Below are 24,463 nucleotides of genomic sequence, written 5' to 3' on the forward strand. Positions count from 1 at the left end.
GACATTCTTCAGTCCATCGGCGTTAAGCTTCCCACCAATCAGAGGACCGCATTTGATCAGCTGGCATCCGCTCCAGCCAGGATCCCGGTCCACAGCGCCGGACACCGCACGCCTCAAACTCGGCTCAACCCGGTCCAAAGACCCTCCGACCACGGCCACGGCGGGGCGCCTCTTTGTTGTTCAACGACCACCGGGCCTGAAGATTTCACTTGACCGCCTCACAGGAACGTCGGATGAGAATTTGATCAGACACACTGATTGATTGAGGGAGCATTGCAGCGACTTAGTGATTTCTTTCAGGCCCGACCGGAGGGATATCTCAAGATGACCTCGTTCAAATATGACCAGTTCGTCGCCTTTGGCTCGGATAGCGGTGAGTTACTCAGTCTCACTCATTTTTCTTCACCGAACGTTGCAATTTTGGGTTCACTTGAGAACTCAATGAGCACCGTCAGATCCTGAAACGAACCTTCAATCCCCATGCAGAGATATCCCATCTCATCCCGCTCGCTCACGCCCCTCAAACCCCCAATCTCCCCCAAACCGCAAAACTAACATCCTCCAGCCGGCCTCGAGCGCATCCTCCGCGGCCTCCAATCCCTAACGGCAATCCTGACAACCTACCCCTTCCTGCTCGCCCTCCTCCCCGCAGCAGGCCTGCCCCTAGACGCGGCCCTGATCCTCGCCGCCCTCGGCCCGCTCAAGGGCCACCTCAACCTCACCCGCCGCTTCATCCGCTTCTTCTGGTTCCTCAACTCCTTCGGCGCGTCCTACAACCTCTACACCGCCGCCCCTTCCCAGGGCCCCGGCGCGGGTAAAGGCGCCGAAGTGTGGCTTGACATTCTGCGGTTCACCCTCCTCGGCCTCTACGGCGGCCTCGAGTCCCTCACCCTGCCGGACCTGCTCGGCGTGCCCGGCCTCGCGCCCTTCGGCGCCGCGCGCACGAAGGCGTTGAATGTGGAGGCGCAGCGCTTCTGGTTCCTCGCGCTGGCGTGCGGTATCGCGGCGAATGTGGTGAGGATGACCAAGGCGTTTGCGTACGCGCCGGTCCCGCAGCACGGCGAGGGTTATGGTACGGGCCAGAGCCCCGCGGTGGATACCGACAATTTGGGAGCAAAGGAGAAGAAGGAGGGAGAGGGGGAGGAGCCGGAGAAGATGGACCTGAACGCCGAGCGGCAGCGGTTGAAGGCGTTGGTGGTCAAGAGGCGCGAGGGGATGAGGAGGTGGCGGAGGCAGGTCGCGTTCAAGGTCAAGACGCTCGGCCGCAAGGTGGTGTCCGACACGCTGGACTGCCTCATTCCGGGTGTCATTCTGGGGTGGGTTAATATCGGGCCTGGGGCTGTTGGAATTGCGATGCTTGTCACGACGGTGCTGACGAGTAGGGATATTTGGGAGCGGTGCGGTGCTGACGTTGCGGTTAAAAGGGGTCTGACCCAGTAAACGTACACGAGGATCTATTTGCATGGTTCATGGTAGATGTAGATTATAGATTTATAGACTATTTGGAAGGATCTCTGCGCACTGCCGGCACACACACGCTTCCACCTTGTCTACTTGTCGAGATGGCACTAGTCTTGAACAAAGCATCCTGTCTTCACTCTTGATGTTTCCGTGCAGGTAACGCCGGCGCAGTTATTGCCAACTACGAGTTACCATCAGATCGCCGTGTGAGCAGCGACAGACATGGCAGGCCTGCCCCGCTCCGGGCTCTCGGGCAAACGGATGCGGTACTTGTGCGACCCGGCGTCCTCATCGCCCTCCTCATCGTGCGAGATCCGGATCCTGGCCCGCTTCAGGAGGGTAATCTGCTGCGCTACGGCAATCACGAACTCAAACGACCTGTTTCCCACCAGTCAGCAAACCTCACTTTTCTCAAAGATCACAGACAGGAAAAGACTCACGCGACAACCAGGGCGATCGCCCCAATGGTATGAAACGTCTCCCACGCATACCACCGCCCATTCCCGTTCACATTCGTCACCGCAATCCCAAACGTCGTCGAGCCGAGCGCCAAGTCCACCACCGAAAACAGCAGATCCCGCCGGTTCCACTTGCGCGGCACATCCCCCGCAAACCCCATCAGCAGCATCCCAGCCTCCTCATCATCGCTGTCGTCCGGGTACCCGCTCCGGCCAAAGATGCACTTCACAACCCCAAAGTCGAGCGTCACGCCCTTGCGGCGCCCGTGGTGCTGCGCGGGCAGGATCTCCGCGAGGAGCGAGAAGGCGAGCCAGAAGAGCTGGAAGAAGGCGACGACGATGAAGAAGGTGGCGAAGGAGTAGTGCCGCCGGCCCTCGAACTCGAGGACGAGCAGGACGATGGCGAAGACGAGGGCGAGGGCGCGCAGGATGGCGACGGTGCGGAGGACGAAGTTGGCGGCTGGTTTTGACGGGGCGGCGCCGGTGGGGGAGGGTGGCGTGGTGGGACGGTAGACGTTGGGGTGCAGCGGACGCGGCGAGACGGCGGTGGGCGGCGCGGGCGCGGGCGCGGGCGAGGTAGATGTCGGCGAGGCCATGGTTTTGTAGGTGCCGAGACACTTGATGGATGCTTCTCTGGAGATTTCGATGTCGATCGGGTGGTAAGGGTAGGTGTCCTGGGTGGATGATGGGATGGGGTTGTTGAGCTGATTATGCATTGACACGGACTCATCTGATGAACACGGCGGAGGGCGGACTGGTTATATAGCAGATTCCTCTCACATCACTGAGGCTTTGCGATTCAAGTACGGCGTTTCAAACTCGTAGATGGATGGAGGGAACCAAAGTCCTTCCAAGGAGGCAAGCTGGCAGTGCCCCAATTCCAGACTGAACCCCAGCCCCTCCCGTCGAACAAGTCGGAGCCGCAAGCGAGGTATGCAGGAGACAGAAAGAGAGCCGCATCTTTCGCCCGGCTTGACTGCACCACTCTATTGGAAGCATGTCGTCAAAAGCTTGGTGCGGAGGTTGTAGCCAGTGAGGTGTTGTGAAATCTCGGTGCCTGGAGTACGTGCAAACAGCCCCTCCCCTGTGTTGTTGTTGGTGTGGCGCAGGTCGCTTATTGGACGCGAGCGGCGGCTGCGGGGTGTTGGGCGGTGCAAGGGGGCGAGCGACTCTTTTCAGTTCACGCCATTGTTTGACGTTGGCTGTTGTTAGTTAGCGGTCGAGTGTCTAACGGGCTGTGTTGCTGTGATGGTGGTGAGAATACGGCGTTGTCTTCGTGGGAAGCAAGTTAGTGTGGTGATCGACGACCAAAGTCCCCCCTGCTTTGCCTCATTTTCAGCCATGCAGCGTTGGGGTTGACACGCGTACTTCAGCAAAAGGCAGAATCACTTGCCGAGCGGAAATCCAGGAGGAATCGAAAGGACTTGAGATAAGGCTGAAAAAGTGACGATCAAGGCATGTCAGGCGGAGAGCGTGATAGCATCGCTGGTGACAATGACGGCCAATAAATTCATACAGATCTGCTGCCAGACCCATTGATTTCATGTGCAAAGGCGTCGTCCAAGTATATCCGTTCAATGTAGTCCATCTTTCCCAGTGTATGTGCCTTCTCCTTCTAACAGTCGTTACCCAGTGGTATCTTCGCTGATGACATCAAAAAATTGCATCCGTCGTGTCCAGACCAAACGCTGCTCTAATTCCCTTCTCTTGTCAAATCATGCAGAAACCGGCGGGATATGCTAGTTTCAGGGCATTAATGCTGTTGCCTGGCATCAAAAAGTCTCCGAGCGTCTCGCATGCAGTTGGGGTGACGCAAGCAAGACAACCGCTGTCCAAATCGGCTCCAACCGATCGCTACCGTCGCCCGGTTACGCGATAGCTACCCGTCCCGACTGAGACCTTCCACCCGTCATTGACCAGAGCGGCGATAACACCCTGCCTCAGTCGCGAGACGCCTCCGGCGCTATGGAGGCCGCGGCCCGTAACAATCGTGAAGCCCTCCTGAGCCTTTCGCGCCCTGTACTCACCCAGGTTGTTCCACCAGTCCCACGCACTCTCCCGTGCGATCCGGACACCATCGGCCACCTCCACACCATGAAGGTCGATCTCGTTTGCAGTACGCGTGCTGCCGACGTGTATGTCGGCAGCAGCACTCTTGGCCTTGGCGAAGCTTCTTGCTTCCTCGCGGCCGCGCTCGGCGAAGAATCCTGTCGCCTGTCTGTACAAGTGGCCCTTCTTGTAAACCTGGCCGGCGGTGCTGAACGAATGGGTGCTAGCATCGCGGTGAATACCGGCGGTGTCCATTGCTTGTTTGTAAGTGCGGGGCCCAAACGTTGGGCTGTTCATGAGCGTCGGGCTGTTAAGCGGTCGCCCGGTTGGAGACATGAGTGACGTCTTTGGCGATGCAACCTTTTGCCAGCCCTCTGACGAACCCTCCAGTTCCTCATTCGCCAGGGGGGCCAATTTGTAGCTGATATTCAAGCGCTGTGCTGGAAGTTTGCCAAAGTACCGGTTCAACAAGGCAGCAACTTCCTCGGTCCATTGATGGTCGCTACGGGTGACTTCGACGAGCGGGGACAGCAGACTTTCAGGTATATGGCGGTACTGCTTCTTCAACTCGTGTACGTGTTGCTTTCCATAGGCACTGTCACTGTCGTCGACAACTACCCCTTGCTTGATGTACCGTTCCAGGAACTCGATAATGGTGCCTTCGACGGATCCCTTGTGGGAGTCGAACACGTCAGAGACTTCTTCAAAGGGTAGGTCAAGCTTCTCCACGATGAAGAGGATCTTTTCAACTCCTGGGACGAGTTAGTTTCAGCCCTTCATCAATATGCTGTTGAACTTACTGTCATTATCTTCATTGTTTGGCGAGCTGTCATTAATGCTGCTTGAGCTGGACGAGAGATCAGTGCGCAGGTCCTTCTTCTTCTTGCCCTTGCCCCTCTTCTTGCCGGATGGCTTCGACTGCTCCGGCTGGAAGAACCCATCGATGCCTTTGGGCCGCTCGCTGATGGACTCGAGGAACTGAATGTTCAGCAACGTCTCCAGAGCGGACTGGAAATCACCTTGTGCCTTCTTGAGAGCAAAGCTGACGTCGTGGGGTTTCAGGTCGGAGAACATCTCCTGCAGCTGCAGCAGCTTCTCTTGCTCCGAGTCGCGGTCGAAGGTCTTGATGCGCGGGACGTCATACTCCAGCTCGTCTGGGGGAGGGGGGCTCGTGACGCCGGTTCTCGCCGAGTCACAGTCTCTCAGGTGGAGACCGTCAGAGATGTTGGTCGAGCTGTCTCTGGTGTCCGTGCCAGCGTCATTAGAGCTGAGAGCATCGGGAACACCACTGGCGTTGAAGCCGCTGGCCTCTTCAGCCAGAACGTCCTGCGCAAGGCTCTGCAGCATGCCCCGGACGTCGTTGAGCTGGCCGGCATCGCTGAGGTCCAGCTCACTTGCGATTGCAATAACAACTGTGGGGTCTAGGAGGGGAAACTCCGCCTGGGATGCGGTTAACAACAGTCTAGAAGATGTTTGTAGCTTGCAGTGTGCACGCATCAGCCATGGAAGACTTACCACCAGGTCGTCGAGTTTTGATGATGATGCCATTAGATACAGGCAGGCTTCAGGGTTCGAAGTATTGTCGCGAAATCCAAAGAAGCAAGCTACTCATACTGAGACGGAGAAAGACACTGGTGTTTCACTGGGTTGGTCGGGCCAAGACGATAGAGACTGGCCGATCGCAACAGAGGGCGGTTATGCTGTGGTCCTTTCGACGTGTAGTACGATGCGATACAAGTACAGCAAACAGCAATGGACGGCGATGAGGTTGGTTGGGGTTTTGATGGCCGACGCCAGTGAAGTATGACGCTGCGGGGCTTTATCCGATTGTGGGTGCAGACGTCGAAATTTGAGCCGGACTCGCGCTACCAGGCGACTGGAAAACTCAAACACGCGCTCGCGGAAGACGTCGATGATTCATAGGGGTGTCGAAGTCGAGGTGCATGTTTCCCCAGTCCGATTTGTTCAGGGCAGAAAGTCAATGACTCTGCTGGTTCCAGGAGGATGGGTCACGCCGTCATTGCCTTGGGTCGCCTCGATGAGTCTCAGCACGGAGGAAAAGCCATCAGCCAGACTGAAGCCCCGCCATGGCACGTGCGGTGCTGTGGCTGGTGGGAGATACGTGGCTCATACTGCCCGCTTGATGTGGCTGATGCCAGCAGTGCGGCGCCCAATCACCAGCTCGCGGAGTGTTTCTCTGAGGTGCACCGTGGCACGACGTCAGTGGCCCGCTTTTGTGGAGAAGCTCCCATTTGGCTCTAGTGCAACGCTAGCGGGTGCCGTCCCGAGGCCGAGCAGCGGGCAGCAGCAGCAGTTGATCGTCTCGTCCGGCGTCCATGTCCGCTGAACTGAATCTCTGGCAAACGCAGCAGCTACGACCGCAACTGCAACGCTCTTTTCTTTTTGGGACTTGGGGCAGCTGGGATGCCATCGGTTGTTATCTATGCTATGCCACCTACCTTACCCATACTTACCACTACCAGTTACAACACATCACTTCACACTTCACAGCCTCCGCAAACAAGAAATAATGGCGGCGATCACGGCTCTGCAGCAGGGAGTCCTCTGCGAGATCCGTCGCTCCCGAGTGCCTACCTAGTGCCTAGTGCCTAGTGCCTGGTCGTTTCACGGTTTCACTGCCCACCACTGCGACTAATGCCGCCTTCCACGTCTGTCTCTGCCTCCGTCCCTGTCCTTGGATGGAAGCTTGTCACCGGACGAAGATCTGCTGAGATACAATGCGCCGCGTGTTTATTTTCCCAGTGAGACATGCAGCTCCCACACAACTACCTTACACAGAGACAGACACTTACATGGTTGAACATTCGTCAGCGGGAGAGCCAAACCCGAACAAGCTCACGCCAGTCATTAATCTCTGCGGATACACACACACCTTCACGTCGCTTCAACTCATCTCCCTTGCATGACATGACCTTCTGGGCCCGCCTCGTCTCCAGAGGCTCAGTCTCCCGTCAGTACCAAGCAGTTTCTCGCTCGCTCGCTCACCTCATCACCTAGGTTATCTGGGCCCATACCGAGGCCGCGGAGTCCAGAACCGTACCGCCGCACGTCCAAGCAGCAGGGATTTCCCAATGCGGCCGGCCGAGGATCCCGAACTCAAGCATCAAAAAGTCAACCTGAACACGCAACGTCCAGCCTCGCGCCCACTGCATCAGCATTAACACATCCCCAGAGCTTCACTTTCAGATCTACCCGGGAAACATCTTTACATAGTAACAGCCCACCACCGCCGCCGGCATACTGTATGCACACTGACGGTTCCTGCTGATCGTCCCGGCCGACATCCTCCGGACTGGACGACACCCAACGCTGCCATCCTGCCCGTCCGACCCCTTGCCCGCGATTGGATCCCCAAAATCAGACGGCCTCGACCGTTGGAGAGACTGCCCCTGTCCATCCGGCCCTCCCACTCGCCCCTCCCTGACGGTTGGTTCGTGGCGAGCATCACACGGCCCAGGCGCAAACCTGTTGCATGGTCGAGCCCGGCATACGCAGACGAGGGAGGTCCCGGCGCAGCCTGCATCCCAGCGTCAGCCCGCGTCCCATCAACCTTGGTTTTTCTTCTCCCCTTCCACCGCCGCATTAAGCTCCAGCCGGCTAGCTCTAGCTAAGGTATATAAGCTTGTCCCGGTCCGGATCGCCCATCCGTCTCAGAGTATCACATCGCGGGCGCCCAGCCTTATCGAAACCACCATGCCATGTTCATCGGCAACACTGGAGTCTGATCCCGAATCCCAACGACCACCCCCTCACGACGCCGCCGGACTCGGCTCCATCTCCCCTCCCAGTTCGGTCCGCAAGAGGTCCAACATGAGCTCCGAAGTCAGAAAGAAGTTCATCAATTACCCTGTGCCTCTAGCCGGGTAAGTTGTCTCGATTGGCTCTGTTTTGTTGTCAGGCTTCGCCCGTCTTGACCATGTGTTCGCCGCGATGCACGAACCACCGTTCGTGTCGAGATCGTATAAAAGCGCAGGAGACTGACTCGTCTTCGCCAGGCCACCCATTCCGTATAAAAATGAGCGAGGAAGCAATCCGCCCCTGAAGGGCTGGCTCTTGGTGCTGGCAGCATGGGCGTAAGTCCGTCACGCGGCATGGCACGTTCAAGTCTCTGACCGTCACAGCATGGAATATCTCTGGTTCATCCGCGCCTTCATCTGGAGCAACGCGGGCTTTGGCGGCGTGCGGAAGATCCGCAAACACATTGAGGATGCGGAACCGCGCTACGACCCAACCGTCCTGCCCTACCCTATGGACGAGGCGAAAGACCCGGCCGTCCTGCACCGCGAGAGCGCCGTCAAGTCCAAGCCGCGGCCTTTCAAGTATTACTCCGCCGCCGACTATCACGAGATGTACCTCTCGGGCGAGGTCACGCCACTCGCCGTTGCCCGCGCCATCCTGCCCCTGATCCGCCGTGACACCGCCCCGCCAGGGGAGCACTCGATCGCGTGGTTCGACACAAAGGTCACCCAGGTCCTGACCGCCGCCGAGGCCTCGACGAGGCGGTACAAGGAGGGAAAGCCCCTTGGCCCCTTGGATGGCGTCCCGACAGCGGTTAAGGATGAGTACGAGATGGACGGCTACCGGACTTGCCTCGGTTCCCGCAACGACTACACCACACAGGTCGAGCCCGGTCAGTCGATCAACAGCTGGTGCGTCAAGAAGCTGGAGTCTGCAGGCGCTGTCATCCTTGGGAAGCTCTCCATGCACGAGTTTGGCCTCGGTACGCCATACTTCCCCCCTTTTTTGCTACACGGTACTAACTTTGTCAGACACAACCGGTAACAACCCCATCTATGGAACACCCCGCAACCCGTACAACGCGGGCTATTACACTGGCGGCTCCTCATCCGGGGCCGGCTATGCCGTAGCAACCGGCCTCGTGCCCTTTGCCCTTGGCTCCGATGGTGGCGGCTCCATCCGCATTCCGTCGTCTCTCTGCGGCGTCTACGGCCTCAAGCCCACCCACGGCCGTATCTCCTTCCACCCCTGCCCGAACCACTCTAACTCGTGCGCCGTCAACGGGCCCATCGCCGCGGACATCGAGTCCCTCGCCACCTGCTTCGAGACCATCGGCGCCCCGCACCCGGACTCCAACTTCATCCAGGCTTCCCCCTTCGTCCTCTCCCCGTCCGAGAAGCGCGGCAAGATCCTCGGCGTCCCCGAGTCCTGGTTCGCCCAGGCCGACCCGGCCATCCAGCGCATGTGCCGCTCCATGATCGCACGCCTCGTCTCACGCCACGGCTACGCCACCGTCCCCATCGACATCCCCTTCCTCGTTGAGGGCCAGTCCGCGCACGCCATGACAGTTCTCACCGACGGCGCCACCCTCCTCCCGGAAACCAAGAACCTTACCCACGGCAACCGCATCCTTCTCGCCATCGGCCGCGTCACCTCCGCCATGGACTACCTCCTCGCCCAGAAGCTGCGCGGCCTGCTGATGCAGCACCTCGCGCACCTCTGGCAGACGTACCCGGGCATGATCATTGTCACGCCCACCACCGCCTGCGCCGGCTGGCCCATCATGTCCAAGTCAGAGCTCACCCATGGCCTCTCCGACGGCGACCGCACCATTCGCAGCATGGAGTACGTCTGGATGGGCAACTTCTGCGGGCTGCCCGGCGTCACGGTGCCCGCGGGTTACGTCGTGCCGCACGACCGGCCCGGCGGCGGCAGCGAGGCCGGGCCCGACACGGATGGCAAGATTCCCGTCGGGCTGATGGGTATGGGCGAGTGGACGGACGAGCACAGTCTGCTCGAGTTCGGGCTCGACGCCGAGGAGCTGTTTGCTAAGGAGCGGTGCAGGCCGCCTAACTGGGTTGACGTCATTCAGCGGGCCAAGGACGAGATGGCCAAGGATGGGGAGGCTGCGTTGGTAGACATTTAGATGCCTGTCCTTCCTTTTTTTTTCCTCTGATATACCAAGACAATTATCCTATGGTTTACAGCGCATCATGCGGGTCTAAATTCATGCTTCATTATGGGTGAACAGTGGTGATTGTAGTGATGAGGGGTAGTTGTTCGCTGTCACAGGTTTGGAGCAAGGATGTTCCCTCGCGCAGGATCTTACCCCCCTGGGTAGATCAATGCGAGGTAACCATGCGGAAATTGCCATGGAAGGGCTTCAGGCTTGAAGATAGCTTCGGGGCCTAGAACTCAGGCGGGGAGGCCAGATGTAGAGCATATTTCACGCTTATGCTCCCTGTTCTCCTTGACTTCAACCGAGGATAGAGAGAAAAGGAAGCATTGGAGCATCGAGCATTGCCCCGGGTCATCTTAACCGGAGCTTGGACACGATATGCACGTAAGCTGCCTCTGCATAGTGCTTGTTTGCTACACACCAGATGAAAGGCTGCGTTCCAGCTAGAGAGGGGGAACCGGGCTGTGGTTAAATGCAGCGCATGTTCTCCTGGCCGCACAATGCAGACGGTACACGGCTTGAACGGGCCGGGGCTTCTTAACGTTGTGATAAAGTTTGGTTTGCTTACTACGTCCGGACGGATAACGCAAGCTTGGGCGGCCGAGCTGTGTACCATGCGCTGACCGTGCCGTTGCGCGGTGATGCTGCGAGGGAGGCACGGCCGGCGGGGTTGAGAACAGATACTGGGTAAAGGGGCGGTTCACTTGAGAGGGGCAAAGGAGCACCGATGGATCTGAGGACGCGGGGATCTGGCTGGTTGGTGGTGATGTGCATCGACGTTGGGTTCGTTCGTCCGTGCCGAGGAACGGTCGCCGAGCTCCCGCCCGGAGGGATTGTTCCTTCGAGGGAGGCAGTCAGGATGAACGCGGTGCTTGTGCCGTGTCGGTGCTCCCTGAGCTCAGTCGCTCAGGAGCAATTGGGTTGATGGGTCAGTATAGCAGATCGTCGGCCAAAGTCCAGTGACCCCGGATCGTGGACGGGGGTTGGTAATGACATGAGCTTCATCGAACGATGTTGTTCTACTTCTTCTATTCAGCGGCGGCGGCGATCCTGCCGTGCCCGGAGATCGCCCCGCGAATTCGGGATCGGCACCGGAGGTTCAGCGAAAGGATGAGTATTTTTAGAAGACGTTTGCTCTCCAGACGACTACTTCTAGCTGGGCGGACTATAACTCGTAGACAATAACTACAAGCTGATTAAGTTTTGTTACTGTCGTCTTCATCGTCATTATCGTTGTATCATTGTCACTCACAAAATCATCACGCTCCCCTCATTGTTACGCATTATCATCATCCTCCCGTATCGCAAAAGTCTACACACACACACACACACACATATATATATATATGTACACCGTCAACTTCCCAATATTGCATCGCAAATGCGCTTTCGAGTCTCCGTCCTTTCAAGACTCAAGCGTTTCATGGTGGTACTACCTTACGTTACCAGTGCTCTGACAAGCTGGAAATCGACATCGCGGCTGTCACGCCGTGATAGGGACATCCTCCGGGTCATATCTGCATGAATCACTCGGAGTCAGAGACGAAACACCAAGAGAAGTAGATTTTGTGAAAGTAGCAGTTGTAAGTCGTGTTCTAAGGCGCTGGTTGATGTACATCGCAGAATGCTCAACATGCAATAGCAAGCTTGATTTGCTTTCTCAGTAGTTACATGGCCAGTGAATACACTAGCCTGACCTACTCCTCAGCGCAATAGGGCTTTGTCGTTATTTTAATATATATTCAAGCTTGAACGGTCCATTTTCTTGGGTCTCAGTGATGTCAGATCTTTTGGTCGTTCATTATGCAGCCTTGAAGGCACCCTTAAGTTGTACCATTCCATCAATCCATGCCAATGTAAGGAATCTACTTGGACAAATCAGTAGACAAAAGCACCGCTCTCCTCCCGCTAGGTTAAAGTATTCGCCTCACATTAAGAGGAAGTGAGCGACGGCGAGCCTTCTAGAGTCAAGGCGTGACATGCCATCTATCAGGCTTGCTTGCAACGAGCCAAATTGCAATCGTCTTGGACTTTGGATAATGCGTTCGATCAACTGAAAGGACCAGTGAAGAGACACACATTCGGGTGTTGAAGCCATGAAGACTGAGTCCAGTCCCTAATTTTCAATACGTTTGCATGATGCGCGATAGCTGACGATGCAAGGGGCTAATCTCAACTTATGGTAGTTGAACCTTACGACGTAGATTCTAAATTACTTATAAATTCACTATCAAAGACTCAACATACGCTGCCCGACAAAGAGAATGAACATTTCGACGTCACGCCAGTAACCTAGGGTTCTACACAGACCGTAGAATACACCAACGCCTACATGTACCTGAGAACAACTCGCGCAATGCCTATTAGTGTGCATGCACCTTGATCCGATCTGAATAATTCCTTAAATAAACAACCAGGGGAAATGACTAGCAGTAGCCTCAAGAAAGACTGACCGCTGCAGTCTCCAATGGATGGGCATCAGACCAGCGTTCTCTCGGTCCGACGGACCCCGGAAGGACATCACCAAAGAAGTCCATTGGGTTCATGATTACGTAAGGAGATAACGAGACGCAGATTTACGCGCTTGAAAGGATTTCCTCTCGGTGTGTTGGTCATTTGAATATCAGGGAGAAGAGCTGAGATATGGGGAGTTTCCCCAAGGCACACCTGCTCGTCAACGCAGGTTGACGTGGAAGTCAGGTAGGATTGTATAAAAGCTAACCTCAGCCGTGAGCCCATCTTCCACCACACAGAGAATCGCTCTCAAGCGTCGCAAATGACCATGTTTGTGACTGTCCATGCGACATGAGATATGAGATTTGCATTGCTTGCGTCAAATGATCCGGCCTACGTGGTTATTCGTGATATCTGCAGAACGAATAACAGTAGGACGATGACAGATAAGACCGCCGGTGAGTTCGACACTAGTGATGCGTTCCTAGTGGGATTCGGTGGCTGTGGCTGCAGGTACGTTGTCAATGCTATTAACGAGCCTTCCATGCTGAAATGCGCGGACTTTATTTCTGTTCCGTAAGCCAAACTGCAAGAATTGCACAGTTATAACAAATCAGAAAAAGCACGTCGTAGTGGAATGATGCTATCCCACGAGGGAGGTCACGGTGTGGCCTTTCTTCATGAATACGGGAGCGAGGCTCCGTTTAAAGGGGCTTTTGACCTTCTCTTTTTCGAGCTTGATAGACCCAATGGACTGTGAAGAGATTTTCTGATCGGAAAATGGGAGTTTGAGGAGCAATGATGTAAGTTATAATGACTTCTCGGCACAGAACCCAAGGGAAAATTGTGAGTCTTGTGATTCGGTAGTGTCAGGTATCAACTTCATTGATTTGCGATCACGAATACTCATGAGACGGTGAAGATTGATAACAGCATCGAAGATACGTTTGTTTCAATTACATCGTGCTTCAATACCTCTGTGACAAATCAAAGTCGTTCAAGTCCGCCCTACTGTGGTGTCCATTGGGAGAGAACGACGGTTTTGCGGACTTATTTGATAATTTTTCCAAAAATAAGCTTGCTGTTGAAGCGGCGACGTATTCATCTTATATAGATACGGGCTGTCCGCTCTTGCGTCTTTTATCAGGCCTACAATATGAACATTTCTTCAATCGCTCGGGCGCAGGGCATCCTGTTCAGTCACATGTCCACGTGTGTAGCAAGAAACTCCCTTGTTAATATTTCCCTGCAAAGTAAGCAGCATATGTAGCCGCGCAGATATAGAAAAACGAGGCAATCTCATTTAGATATCATCTATTCGGCCTGAAATCCGAGTTGAGATAGCTAGTTTAGCTTCAACGATAGCGGTATACGTAGCTTGATTAAGCATCCAACGAGAGTTGTGGACGTTGAATCTCCTTTATCTCACGCCAAGACATGGGCCTAGGATGCATGCGAGGTCAATGTTTCCTGTGTCTAGCTCTTCCATAGCTCTGATAAGCCTGCTTGAAGAGCAATTAGATTGGCCAACATAGCATAGGCTAGCAAAACAGGTTCACCTCGGACTGGATGACATGACCAACCACAATGTAGAACAGCACCAGGCACGCCAAGTCTAACGCAGGGCCGTTGGCGATTGTGCGGCCCCTGGCACGCAAGTCTGACGTACTAATGACCTCGCGGCGTATTCTTCGCAGCCTTAACGCAGGCTTTAGGCGCAGGATCTAGCTGCAAATGATGGCGCAGGAGAACAATGGCAGCACAGACGTGGAAAGCAGACGGGAGGTTCGTCCAATCAAGTGCAGGGCCGTTTCCAGACACGGCAGACAAGTGATTCAGAGCGGGCGGGCTCGTGTTTTGCAGCCCGAGGTTATGTGCGTGCCGCTCCGCAGCCGAAAGACGGGCATACGGAAGGCGATGCTCGCGACAACTCTCGGGATGCGGAATTGGTGGCCTGTTTGGGGGACTGCAGCTTGCTTAGTTGTTGAATGATGCAAACCAAGCAAGCAATGAGTCTGCGACGTCCCAACAAAATGCATGAAAAGGTAACGGTTGAGAATGAGGGGTACACTGGGCGCACTTAGGAGTGGTAGTGATGTAGGTAGCAGCAGGATCCCGGCGTGTCTCCAATTCGCCTCCAGCTTTCTCGCGTGCAGTGAGTGCATGTTGTAACCCGATGGACTTCTGGGGGGAGCTTCTCCGTATTTTTAGTTCAGCTCCCCCGCATTGTTCAGCGCTGATGAGATGATCCGGGCTTTTTTGCTGCAGAGATAAGGTACCTACTGAAGTAAGCCTCAGTTGAAAAGGGTCCTGTGAGGCTGGCCATTAGCAAGATTTAGCAGAGGAAGAACAGGGAAAAAGAAGAAAGCAAGACGCCCAACACGCGTGAATGTGTCTTAGAAGCAGGCAGAAAAACAGCGAAGAGACAAGAAGAGCAGGTGGATGCTGCTGTGGAAGGTGGAAGGCGGAAAGGGCCTCTTCTGAAGAGAGGTGTCCCAAAAGAGAAGGGCACCATGAGAGGGGCCCCCCAGACCGGGACCAATTGGCTTCGGGCCTAATTTGATCGGCGCATTCCCTGGTCGCCAGAGGCCACATCCCTCCCAAAATTTGGGGAAACTTCCCTTTCGTCACTTTCCCGTTTTCTTCCCATCTCCTGTTCATCGCCTGTCGCGAACATCACCAGACGACGACGGCGCTTGACAGTCGCCCGCTCTCTTCCCCTCCTCCACCCGCCTCTCGTCGACGTCGCCGCCTCATCCGTTGCCTTTACTCTTCTGACGACTGACTGACACGGGCTCGAATACTTATCTGCCGTCACTGCCGTCCAGCCCGAAGGTTCCCGTACCACCGAGGATGAGAGCCTAAGGGAGTGGCGCAACTTTCGAGCGAACCACCGGCGCGCACGAGAGTTTTTCTTCCCTTCTCTTTTTCATATATCGGCTCCCCTCGCTGAACACTACCCATACGAATACACGCGCCGTCGCAGATATGCCCGACCACGCTGGAACGGCCGCCGCTGCGGCGCCGCAGAGCGTGTCGAACCCGACCCCACCAAAGGAGCTCTATCCCATGGTGAACTGGAAGTACGACCTCTTCCTGTGGGTTCTTGGTGTCCTCGTCGACCTCTTCTTCCGCGAGGTCCACCCTCGAGGCTCCTGGAAGGTTCCCAAGACGGGTCCTATCCTCTTCGTCGCCGCGCCCCACGCGAATCAGGTTGGTGACTCCCCTCCCTGTCGTTCCTGTTTTCCACGCTGTTGGGGTGGTTCATGCGACCTCCCTGTTGTCTTTGGTCTGGAGTCTTCCACCCGGATACACTCGACCAGATAGCTGCACTTCATCGCAGCCCATAGCTCTTCAACCTCCTGCGCGCTGCAGGTCGAGACCTCGAGAATGATCTCTTCATGATCCCTGCACCTGCCCCAGTTTTCGTCCATCACATGCTAACCGATTTTCTTCGCTTCGCAGTTTGTCGATGCTCTGATCCTCCAGCGCACCCTTCGCCACGAAGCCGGTCGCCGAGTCTCTCTGCTCATCGCCCAAAAATCTGTCCATGGATTCATCGGCTGGGGTTCGCGCCAGGTCGGCTCCGTCCCCGTCGGACGCGCCCAGGATGCCGCCAAGCCCGCCTCCGGTGTCATTTACCTCCCGGATCCCATCAATGACCCTACACTCATCCGCGGTGTCGGCACCAAGTTCGGCCAGGGCGAGGGTGAGGTACACGGCATGCTCTTCTTGCCCTCTGCTAAGAAGCAGACGGGCGCCAGTGTGGATATTGCGCAAATCATTGGTCCCGAGGAAATTCGGCTCAAGCGCCCGTTCAAGGGCAAGCTGCCAATGGAACAGCTGACTGGCCGTGACGATATCGACGAGAATGGAAACTTCACCAACAAGAACATCAAGGGCTGCGCCGAGGGCTTCCAGGGCACCAAGTACAAGCTCGCCCCCCATATCGACCAGACCAAGGTGTACGAGGCCGTCTTCAACCGCCTCAGGTCCGGCGGCTGCGTTGGTATCTTCCCGGAGGGCGGAAGCCACGACCGTACCGAATTGCTGCCCTTGAAGGCCGGTGTCGCCATCATGGCTCTGGGTGCCCTTGCCGAGTCTCCCGACTGTGGTCTGAAGATCGTGCCCGTTGGCATGAACTACTTCCATGCCCACAAGTTCCGCAGTCGTGCCGTAATCGAGTTCGGCCCCCCCATCGAGATTCCCCCTGAATTGGTCGACAAGTACAAGAACAACCAGAGAAGAGAGGCGATTGGCCAGCTTCTCGACACCGTCTACCAGTCCTTGAGCGCTGTCACCGTCTCCACGCCCGACTACGACACCTTGATGATGCTCCAGGCCGCTCGCCGTCTCTACAACCCCACCGGAAAGAAGCTGCCACTGCCTGTGGTGGTAGAGCTGAACCGCAGACTCGCTATGGGGTACGAACGATACAAGGACGACCCGCGCATCAAGGACGTGATGAAGTCGGTCAAGGAATACAACAAGCAGCTCCGCTACGTCAACCTCCGCGACCACCAGGTCCAGTACGCCAAGATGTCCACCCCCAAGGTCATCTTCACCCTCTTCTACCGCATCGCAAAGCTTCTGGTCCTCTTGATTGGCGTGCTCCCTGGCCTAGTGCTGTTTGCCCCCGTCTTTATTGCATCGAAGGTCACTAGCGTTCGCAAGGCGAAGCAGGCACTGGCTGCTTCGACGGTCAAGGTCCAGGGACGCGACGTCATGGCGACCTGGAAGCTTCTCGTGGCCATCTTCCTCGCCCCTACGCTGTACCACTTCTACTCGGCCATCGTCACGTACAAGGTGTGGAAGGACCACCTCTGGGGACACGTTCCCGAGTGGGTGCCCTGGTGGACGACTTACCTTGTCATGTGGCCGTTGATGGTGGGCATTACGTTCGCTGCTTTGAGATTCGGCGAGGTCGGCATGGATATCTTCAAGTCACTGAGGCCTCTGGTCCTGTGCCTGAACCCTACGTCCAGCTACAACATCCACCAGCTCCGTGCGAAGCGAGCGGAGCTCAGTGTCCAGGTTACCGATCTTATCAACACCCTTGGCCCCGAGATGTTCCCCGACTTTGAGAAGACGCGCCTGGTTGCCGACCCGTACAAGATGGACGGCTACAGACCGCGCACTCCTCCGGCGCGCCGCGACAGCGACGCATCCAGCGCCTACGACTCGGCCACCCCACCCTCTGCGAGGAGGGCGACGACACAGTCCAGTCGTGGCCTGCCCCGCAACGAGTCTTACAGCAACATTGGCGGCGTTGGCATCTTCTCTACGCGGCCTCCTTCCCGGTCCAGAAGTCGCAGCAGCAGCAGTGGTGGCGGTCTCAACTCGGGCGGTTTCCCCATCAGCGGCTTTACCACGCTGGATTCCGCCGGTGGATTTGACGAGGCTAGCAGGAAGATCCGCGAAGCCATGAAGCTGCGTCGGAGGAAGAGCGGAGATCACAAGATGGAGCTGGGTGCTGACGAGAGCGAAGACGAGGAGTACAATGAGGCGTGCAAGAAGAACACATAAAGTATACCAGGTTTCAACAATTTAAGGGATGTACGGGGAGGTGCACGAAATGATGCGACTAATACAAAAACGGGTTGGGAGAGACGTGTTGTGTGTGTATAGACAGCGATGACACTGGACGGTATTGATTCCCATTTTTCGTCTGCAAATTAGCATTAGTTGAATGACCAAACTTGAACCGTGAAGACGTAAGCGGCTTTGTGTTTTGAAACGTGCGGCTCGCAACACGCAAGTTGTTTGTTACGGAGCCAATGGCATGCTTGGAGATGACAACGCCGGCGGTAATGTCACCCACGGGGAATGACCGGGGCGACATCACAGTTAACCCCGGCGATGGAGAAGGAGAACGCCGAGTATCTCCGCCGTCTGGCAGGATCTGATAACTCAAAAGGACCCAAGGCGCACCAGGTCACGGACATTTCGAGACGGTTGGGGGTGGCTGGTATGACGCTATATGAGACGAATCGCACGCGTGGCCTCGACCCGGCACGGAATGCCGGCGCAAAGGCTGTAGTGAGCCACATTCTTTTGCAGATTGTCTTTTGGCTTGAGAAAGCAAGATAAGTCCGAGTCAGACTCGGCGATACGAGGCCCCCATGGGGAGGGAAGCATTAATAAGGAGCCGCGCGGGAGTTGGTGCCAGCCCTCAGAGAAGAGAGCAATTGTCTCTGACCCGGCGATAAAAAAGCAGGAGACGGCCATTGGCTCGGCGCGCGGAGATCCCACTTGCACCGGCCGGTTGAACAAGCCGAACAGCTACCTCCGGATTTCGTTTGAGTCGTGGGTTGTGTTGGGGTTTTTTGTTTGGAGGGGTTGTGCTGTTTGTCCAATCATCCCGTCGGTATTGTTCGTAATTCCCCCTCCACCCCACTTCCCGCCACTACAGCTACGGTAACGGAGACGCACTACTGTGACCTGAGGGTGTTCCAGTGTCCGAACGGGTGGGCCGGCCGCAGTTGCCCGTTCCCCGATCCTTTCTACCCCCGCCACGGGCTTAAGGCAGGCGCGATTCAGCCCTGAGGCGAAGAGGCGGCTCTCGACCCTAAAGGACCTAAGTGTCCCTTCCCCGACTTCCTTTCTCCCTTTTTCTGCTCAGGAGGGGGGTAATTTTCCATTCAGCAATCTTCTTTTCTTCTTTTCGCAAGGGAGACCGACAGACACAATCCCGACGACGACGAAACAATGGTCTTCAAAACCCTCATCAACGGCGCGCGCAAGCTCGCGCTCGGCGAGGCCAGCGTCCCTGCCACGGAGCTATTCGCCAAGACGGATCCGGCCGTCGACGGCGACGAGTGCAAGCACGACTGCGAGAGCTGCCACGTCAAGTACCCCAAGGGCTTCAAGATCGACGAGGGCGACGAGCTGTACGGGCACGTCAAGGGGTGGGCGACGCACGCGCTCGTGGCGACGGGGAAGAGCGACTGGGTAAGGGACGTGGCGGACGAGAAGGGCAGCGTGATGGAGGCGATTGGGAGGGCTGCTGCGCCTAGTAACGGGGTATGTTTGCCGGTGGTAGTGTGACAAGCGGGAGAGGATGCTGACTACCGCAGAAATTAATGCTCTCCGCCTCCAACATCCCCACGCCGACACACCACAACGACTACGCCGAGCCCACGACCGTTCTCCTCCTCCCCGCCTTCGTGATCATCGACCACGTCACCCCGAAGCGCGTACCGGAGCTCATCACCGAGTTCGTCGACAAGGCGCCCACGAACACGGACCCGCTCGCGCCGCTGGCCCTGCCGGCCTCCGTCCCCGTCGCATCCACAAACGGCACCGAGACCGGCGACGCTTCTTCTCTGGCGATTCCCCCGCAGATGTCCCGCCGCCCGTGCCCGCACAGCGCGCTCATCCTGCTCTGCTCGCAGAAGACGCGGGACGCGCGCTGCGGGCAGTCGGCGCCGCTGCTCCGCAAGGAGCTCGAGCGCCACCTGCGGCCGCTGGGCCTGTTCCGCGACATGGACGACGAGAGGCCTGGCGGGGTGGGGATTTACTTTATTAGCCATGTGGGCGGGCATAAGTACAGTGCGAACGTGATGGTGTACCGGCGGCCGGACGCGTTTGGGCTGGACGAGGTGGAGAGGGCGAAGGGAGAGGAGATTAAGGTGCAGCCGAAGGTGGTGCTTCCGGAGGAGGAGGATGTGGGGGCGGCGCAGTGTATTTGGCTGGCGAGGGTGAAGCCGAAGGATTGCGAGAATCTGGTGCGGTATACGATTTTGCAGGGGAAGGTTGTCAAGCCGGAGACGCAGTTGAGGGGTGGGTTTGATCGGGCCAAGGGGTTGATGAGTTGGTAGGGCGGGTTAGGAGATACCGGCGATAGAGAGACATTGGTTGGCAGGAAATGTAGCTGTGGGCTATGAAGTTATGGGCACGCGGTGGTGGCATGGAATTAGAACCGGACCATTGGGTTGGCGTTGGTGGATATAGACACGGATTCGGTGAATCCTCGCAGGCCAGATGGTAATTCAAGATTTAAAGTTCTCCGCCAGCGTCGCAAACGATTATGATGTTTTCGCTCCGAAATTATGGAGGCGATCAGAGAAGAATACAACGCATCTACCAGACATGGTTGTGTTCGCCGAGGGCAACATACAATGCATTGTTGAACAAAGAATCCGAGTCCTACTTCTTTGTGTAAACTCACGAAATATGAATACATATCCTGTGCAACACTGACAAAATCACCATCAACTGCACGTCATGCTGCTAGACCCAGCAGACAAGACCCAGGACCCTGATGACGTTCTGGCGTTGGAAGAACTACACAAAACGAAAGGTCCCCGCCAGACTACAACCTCCGTCTCGACGCCGACTCCGCCGGCGCGGCCCCACTCCTGCCGGGCCGCCCCGCACGAAAAAAAACAGACCAAAATGCAGTGAACCCCAAGCTGCAGGCGCGTTGCACGGCCGATAAGATAAGGCGGGCACGTCCAACGGGGGGGAAGGCCCACCCGTCACCCAGGCGACGGGCCAGGATAAACATCGCTGGCCACCATCGAGCACCTTACCAACCACATTGTACGAGTAGCTCACCGACTACCTACCTTACCACCCACAGCACAGCACCGCACTGCCAGCCCGTCCCGTTACCCGTGTGTGTGTGTCCCATCTTGCCGCCCCCCCAAAATCCTACCTACGCCTCTCCCCCCGTCATCCTCCCCCCGAAACTTTTCTTATTGCAACGACAAACAATAGCAATTCCGCAACCCGGGTCGACAGTCTGGCTTTACGCCAATCTCCCTCTTCCCAAAAGAGCGTTGCAGCATCATCTTCTTCCTCTTCCCCAACAATGGTGTGAGCCGAACGAAGCACCAACAGCTGTTCGGGGCGAGACTTCATCATCACACAGAAAGCATTGGACTTACTGACGTCTGTTGTTTTTACTTTCCAACTGCCGCCCACCCTTCTCCAATATCCTTTCCGCTAGACTGGGCAACGGGCGACGGTCCATCACACGAAAAACTTGGCTAGCATTCCATCCGGGCATTGTTTTCATCCAAACCTGAACCAGCAGGACCCTGTCTCTCCTCCACCACCCCCCCGCGAGCCAAAGCCCATTCCCACGACAATGGGCTCCGCTGTCGAAGGCGATAACAATGGGGGAGGACCAGTCGAGAGCGGCCGCCGCCCCAGGTCCTCCGTTCTCAAAAGCTTCATCCACCGACGTAACCAGTCTGAGGGCTCCGCGCTCTTCACGTCCCCGCCGTCCGTCCAGATCACAACAACAACAACCACCACCACCTCCTCCTCCCAACACATCCAAGCCGCCTACGACCGCCTCGAGGGGAAGATGCTGCCTCCGCCGTCTCCCCTCCGCACCGAAGGCTTCGGCGCCCTCGGCGAGCTGAACGGAAACTCCCAGCAGGGCGGCTCCCCGCGGAAGCTGCCAGACGACGACCGACGCGACCGATCACGCTCCCCGACAAAATCCACCTTCAGCACCCTGTCCCTCAAGGGCCTCACCAAGGAAGCCCGCAAGTCCCGCGACGTGTCCCCCGAGAAGCCCAAGAAGACAAAGTCCAGCACGAACCTCGCCGGCTTCCTGTCGCGCCCCAAGTCGACGCTGTCCCTCAACAAGACCTCCTCCAAGGAGAAGGAGGACGAGCGCCGCATGGCCAAGGACAAGGAGAACCGCACCCCGCCGAGCTCGACGTCGAGCGCCGACATGTCCGCCAACGGCGTCGGCGGGCCCGCGCCGCCCATATACGCGCAGTTCTGCAGCCAGGATCTCGGGAGCACGGGGCTGCGAGGGAAACAGTCGTTTGACCACGGCAGCGGGCGATACGGGAGCGAGGCGTCGTCAAATGACGCCATGGCCCCCAAGAAGCAGCGGCCCAAGTCGTATCATCCGTCCACGGCGATATCGAAGCACGAATCCACACAGGACCTGCGTAGTAGGCCACCGGCTAACGGTCGGGAGCCGTCTTCGTCAGAGAGGATCACCAGCAAAGTCCAGCGGCCAAAGCTGTTCACGGCTTTCTCGGCCATGTCGCAAAAGACGACCAAGACGAAATCACCGGTTGAGACCCCAGACCGGCCAATCGATCCCAAGGAGATCGACCAGCACCTGGAGGCTATGCTCGACCGGCGCAACATCCCCGAGAACCAGCGTTACAAGATGCGGAACCTCGCCGACACGATCAAGATGGAGTTTATCCGCCAAGACTGGGCCGAGATGGCGGCAAAGGAGGCAGCCGGCAACGAAGGCGCCAACGAGCCAGCCTCTGCTGCGCCGAATGCGGGCTCAGACAAGGAAGAGGTCCCGCAGTCCAAACGCAGCAGGGGAAGGAGCTTCACCCTCTCACGCAAAAAGGACCAATCGGCGTCCAGCTCGCCGACGAAGAAGTCCAAGGGCGACTCCTCATCCATCGGCCGCCACTTCAGGAGCAAGTCGACGGAGAGCGTCACGAGCGAGCGGCCAGTGTCGGCGGCGAGCTCCACCGCAAGCAACGGCATTCTTTCTAAGATCAAGTTCGGCCAGGGGCCGGGCGACTATGTTTCGTATCTGCGCAAGGTGCAGAAGCCGGAACTCGTCGAGGTCGGGAAGCTACACAAGCTGCGCCTGCTGCTGAGGAATGAGACGGTCTCCTGGACCGAGGACTTCATCAAGCAGGGCGGTATGGAGGAGATTGTCGGGCTGCTCAACCGCATTCTGGCAGTTGAGTGGAGGTGCGTTTACCCTTTAGTGATGACTAGGATGATGGACTAACATGCAACAGAGAGGAACATGAAGATGCTCTCCTCCATGAGAACCTCCTCTGCCTCAAGGCCCTGTGCACCACGGCCCTGGCCTTGCAGTACCTTCACTCGATTCATGCCGACCTCTTCCCGAAACTTTTGCATATGCTATTCGACCCCGAGAAGAAGGGTCCAAGTGAATTTACCACGCGTAACATCATCACGTCAGTGTTATTTACATACATCGAGTCCGCCACTCCGCCAGAGCGTGTCGTCCGCGCCAAGACGATGCTCGGCTACCTGCGCAACCCCCAGCCCAAGGAAGAAGAGCGGCCCCTCGGCTTCGTTTTGGAGATGCGCAAAGACCGCCCTTATACCGTCTGGAACAAGGAGGTCGTAAGCGTCACCAAGGAAGTCTTTTGGATCTTCCTCCACCATCTGAACGTCATCGCCTTGCCCTCGGAAATGTCAACCAAGGGCGGCGCACCCCTGAGCGCCATTATCAACGGCAGCACTCCCGAGCCTTATGGTTATATGCACAGGCACTTCCCCTCGGAGCGCCCGCCCGTCCCGGCCGCTCCATACGTGGGTGGCGTGGAGTGGGATGCAACGAATTACCTCGCCTCCCACCTCGACCTGATGAACGCCATCATCGCCTGCACACCGACGGCGGACCAGCGCAACGCCCTTCGCAACGACCTCCGCATCTCCGGCTGGGAAAAGGTCCTCGGCGGCAGTCTCCGGCTCTGCAAAGAAAAGTTCTACGGCTGCGTGCACGAGGCCCTCCGCTGCTGGGTCGCCGCCGCCACCGAGGACGGCTGGGACGCGAGGGACGTCCGCTACGGCCCGCCTCCGGAGTCGCGGGGCGCTAGTCCCGCAAAGAAGAGCCCGGTCAAGAAGCCCGTCGAGCCCGCGCCCAAGATTGAGATCCCGAAGCTCGATTTCGGGTTGGACCGCCAGCCGGGACGGACCCCTGCCAAGGAGAGGGACGTCTGGCTGTCATAGGAACGCCGTCACTCCCCGAAAGAGTCACCCGGAAAACGCTCTCAACTATTGTACATCAGATGAATCCGGACCAAAATGAACAAACAGGATGGGGGAGAGAGCTGGCTTGACGTGGTCGGCTCCCCCCTCAGTGTCAGTAATGCCTCGAGAGCACCACCGCCCAAGGCCTATGGTCCCTCGTCATCCTCCGATTGGAGACGAATCGCGGCTCAGCCCGGCGCTGGCTCTGCTAGGAACACTTTTTTTTATTTGATTTGGGGAGATTGGGGGAGTTTTCATGTCGAGTGTGTTTTTGTCTCATGGTCTTTTGGTCTCTTCTCCCTTTTCCCCTCCCGCTTGGTTTCCTTCTACTGTGGGTGTGTGATGTGTGTGTGTGTGTCGTCTTGCATTGGGG

At 57.1% G+C, this 24,463-nt stretch overlaps 7 protein-coding genes across 7 annotated transcripts; 5 read left to right on the forward strand and 2 right to left on the reverse strand.

Annotated features, from left to right (window-relative positions):
- Nucleotides 1–324: 324 nt before the first annotated feature.
- COL26b_000686 (uncharacterized protein) lies at nucleotides 325–1,440 on the forward strand (the record flags this gene model as incomplete). Its single annotated transcript, XM_053173651.1, has 2 exons — nucleotides 325–373; nucleotides 566–1,440. 2 exons carry the CDS (start codon nucleotides 325–327, stop codon nucleotides 1,438–1,440), a joined length of 924 nt encoding a protein of 307 aa, XP_053042208.1.
- Nucleotides 1,441–1,655: 215 nt separating this feature from the next.
- On the reverse strand, nucleotides 1,656–2,635 carry COL26b_000687 (uncharacterized protein; the record flags this gene model as incomplete). The annotated part of the gene is made up of 2 exons (XM_053173652.1): nucleotides 1,656–1,839; nucleotides 1,902–2,635. 2 exons carry the CDS (start codon nucleotides 2,633–2,635, stop codon nucleotides 1,656–1,658), a joined length of 918 nt encoding a protein of 305 aa, XP_053042209.1.
- Nucleotides 2,636–3,773: 1,138 nt separating this feature from the next.
- Nucleotides 3,774–5,516, reverse strand: COL26b_000688 (uncharacterized protein; the record flags this gene model as incomplete). The annotated part of the gene is made up of 3 exons (XM_053173653.1): nucleotides 3,774–4,720; nucleotides 4,769–5,408; nucleotides 5,484–5,516. 3 exons carry the CDS (start codon nucleotides 5,514–5,516, stop codon nucleotides 3,774–3,776), a joined length of 1,620 nt encoding a protein of 539 aa, XP_053042210.1.
- Nucleotides 5,517–7,682: 2,166 nt separating this feature from the next.
- COL26b_000689 (uncharacterized protein) lies at nucleotides 7,683–9,873 on the forward strand (the record flags this gene model as incomplete). The annotated part of the gene is made up of 4 exons (XM_053173654.1): nucleotides 7,683–7,852; nucleotides 7,985–8,062; nucleotides 8,111–8,709; nucleotides 8,759–9,873. 4 exons carry the CDS (start codon nucleotides 7,683–7,685, stop codon nucleotides 9,871–9,873), a joined length of 1,962 nt encoding a protein of 653 aa, XP_053042211.1.
- Nucleotides 9,874–15,348: 5,475 nt separating this feature from the next.
- COL26b_000690 (uncharacterized protein) lies at nucleotides 15,349–17,886 on the forward strand (the record flags this gene model as incomplete). Its single annotated transcript, XM_053173655.1, has 2 exons — nucleotides 15,349–15,573; nucleotides 15,826–17,886. 2 exons carry the CDS (start codon nucleotides 15,349–15,351, stop codon nucleotides 17,884–17,886), a joined length of 2,286 nt encoding a protein of 761 aa, XP_053042212.1.
- A 1,182-nt stretch (nucleotides 17,887–19,068) lies between these two features.
- On the forward strand, nucleotides 19,069–20,180 carry COL26b_000691 (uncharacterized protein; the record flags this gene model as incomplete). The annotated part of the gene is made up of 2 exons (XM_053173656.1): nucleotides 19,069–19,383; nucleotides 19,437–20,180. 2 exons carry the CDS (start codon nucleotides 19,069–19,071, stop codon nucleotides 20,178–20,180), a joined length of 1,059 nt encoding a protein of 352 aa, XP_053042213.1.
- A 1,274-nt stretch (nucleotides 20,181–21,454) lies between these two features.
- On the forward strand, nucleotides 21,455–24,069 carry COL26b_000692 (uncharacterized protein; the record flags this gene model as incomplete). Its single annotated transcript, XM_053173657.1, has 2 exons — nucleotides 21,455–23,055; nucleotides 23,106–24,069. 2 exons carry the CDS (start codon nucleotides 21,455–21,457, stop codon nucleotides 24,067–24,069), a joined length of 2,565 nt encoding a protein of 854 aa, XP_053042214.1.
- Nucleotides 24,070–24,463: the final 394 nt, after the last annotated feature.

The sequence above is a fragment of the Colletotrichum chrysophilum genome (assembly GCF_026319265.1).
Source record: "Colletotrichum chrysophilum strain AFK26 chromosome Unknown scaffold_3, whole genome shotgun sequence".
Taxonomy (NCBI): Eukaryota; Fungi; Ascomycota; class Sordariomycetes; order Glomerellales; family Glomerellaceae; genus Colletotrichum; species Colletotrichum chrysophilum.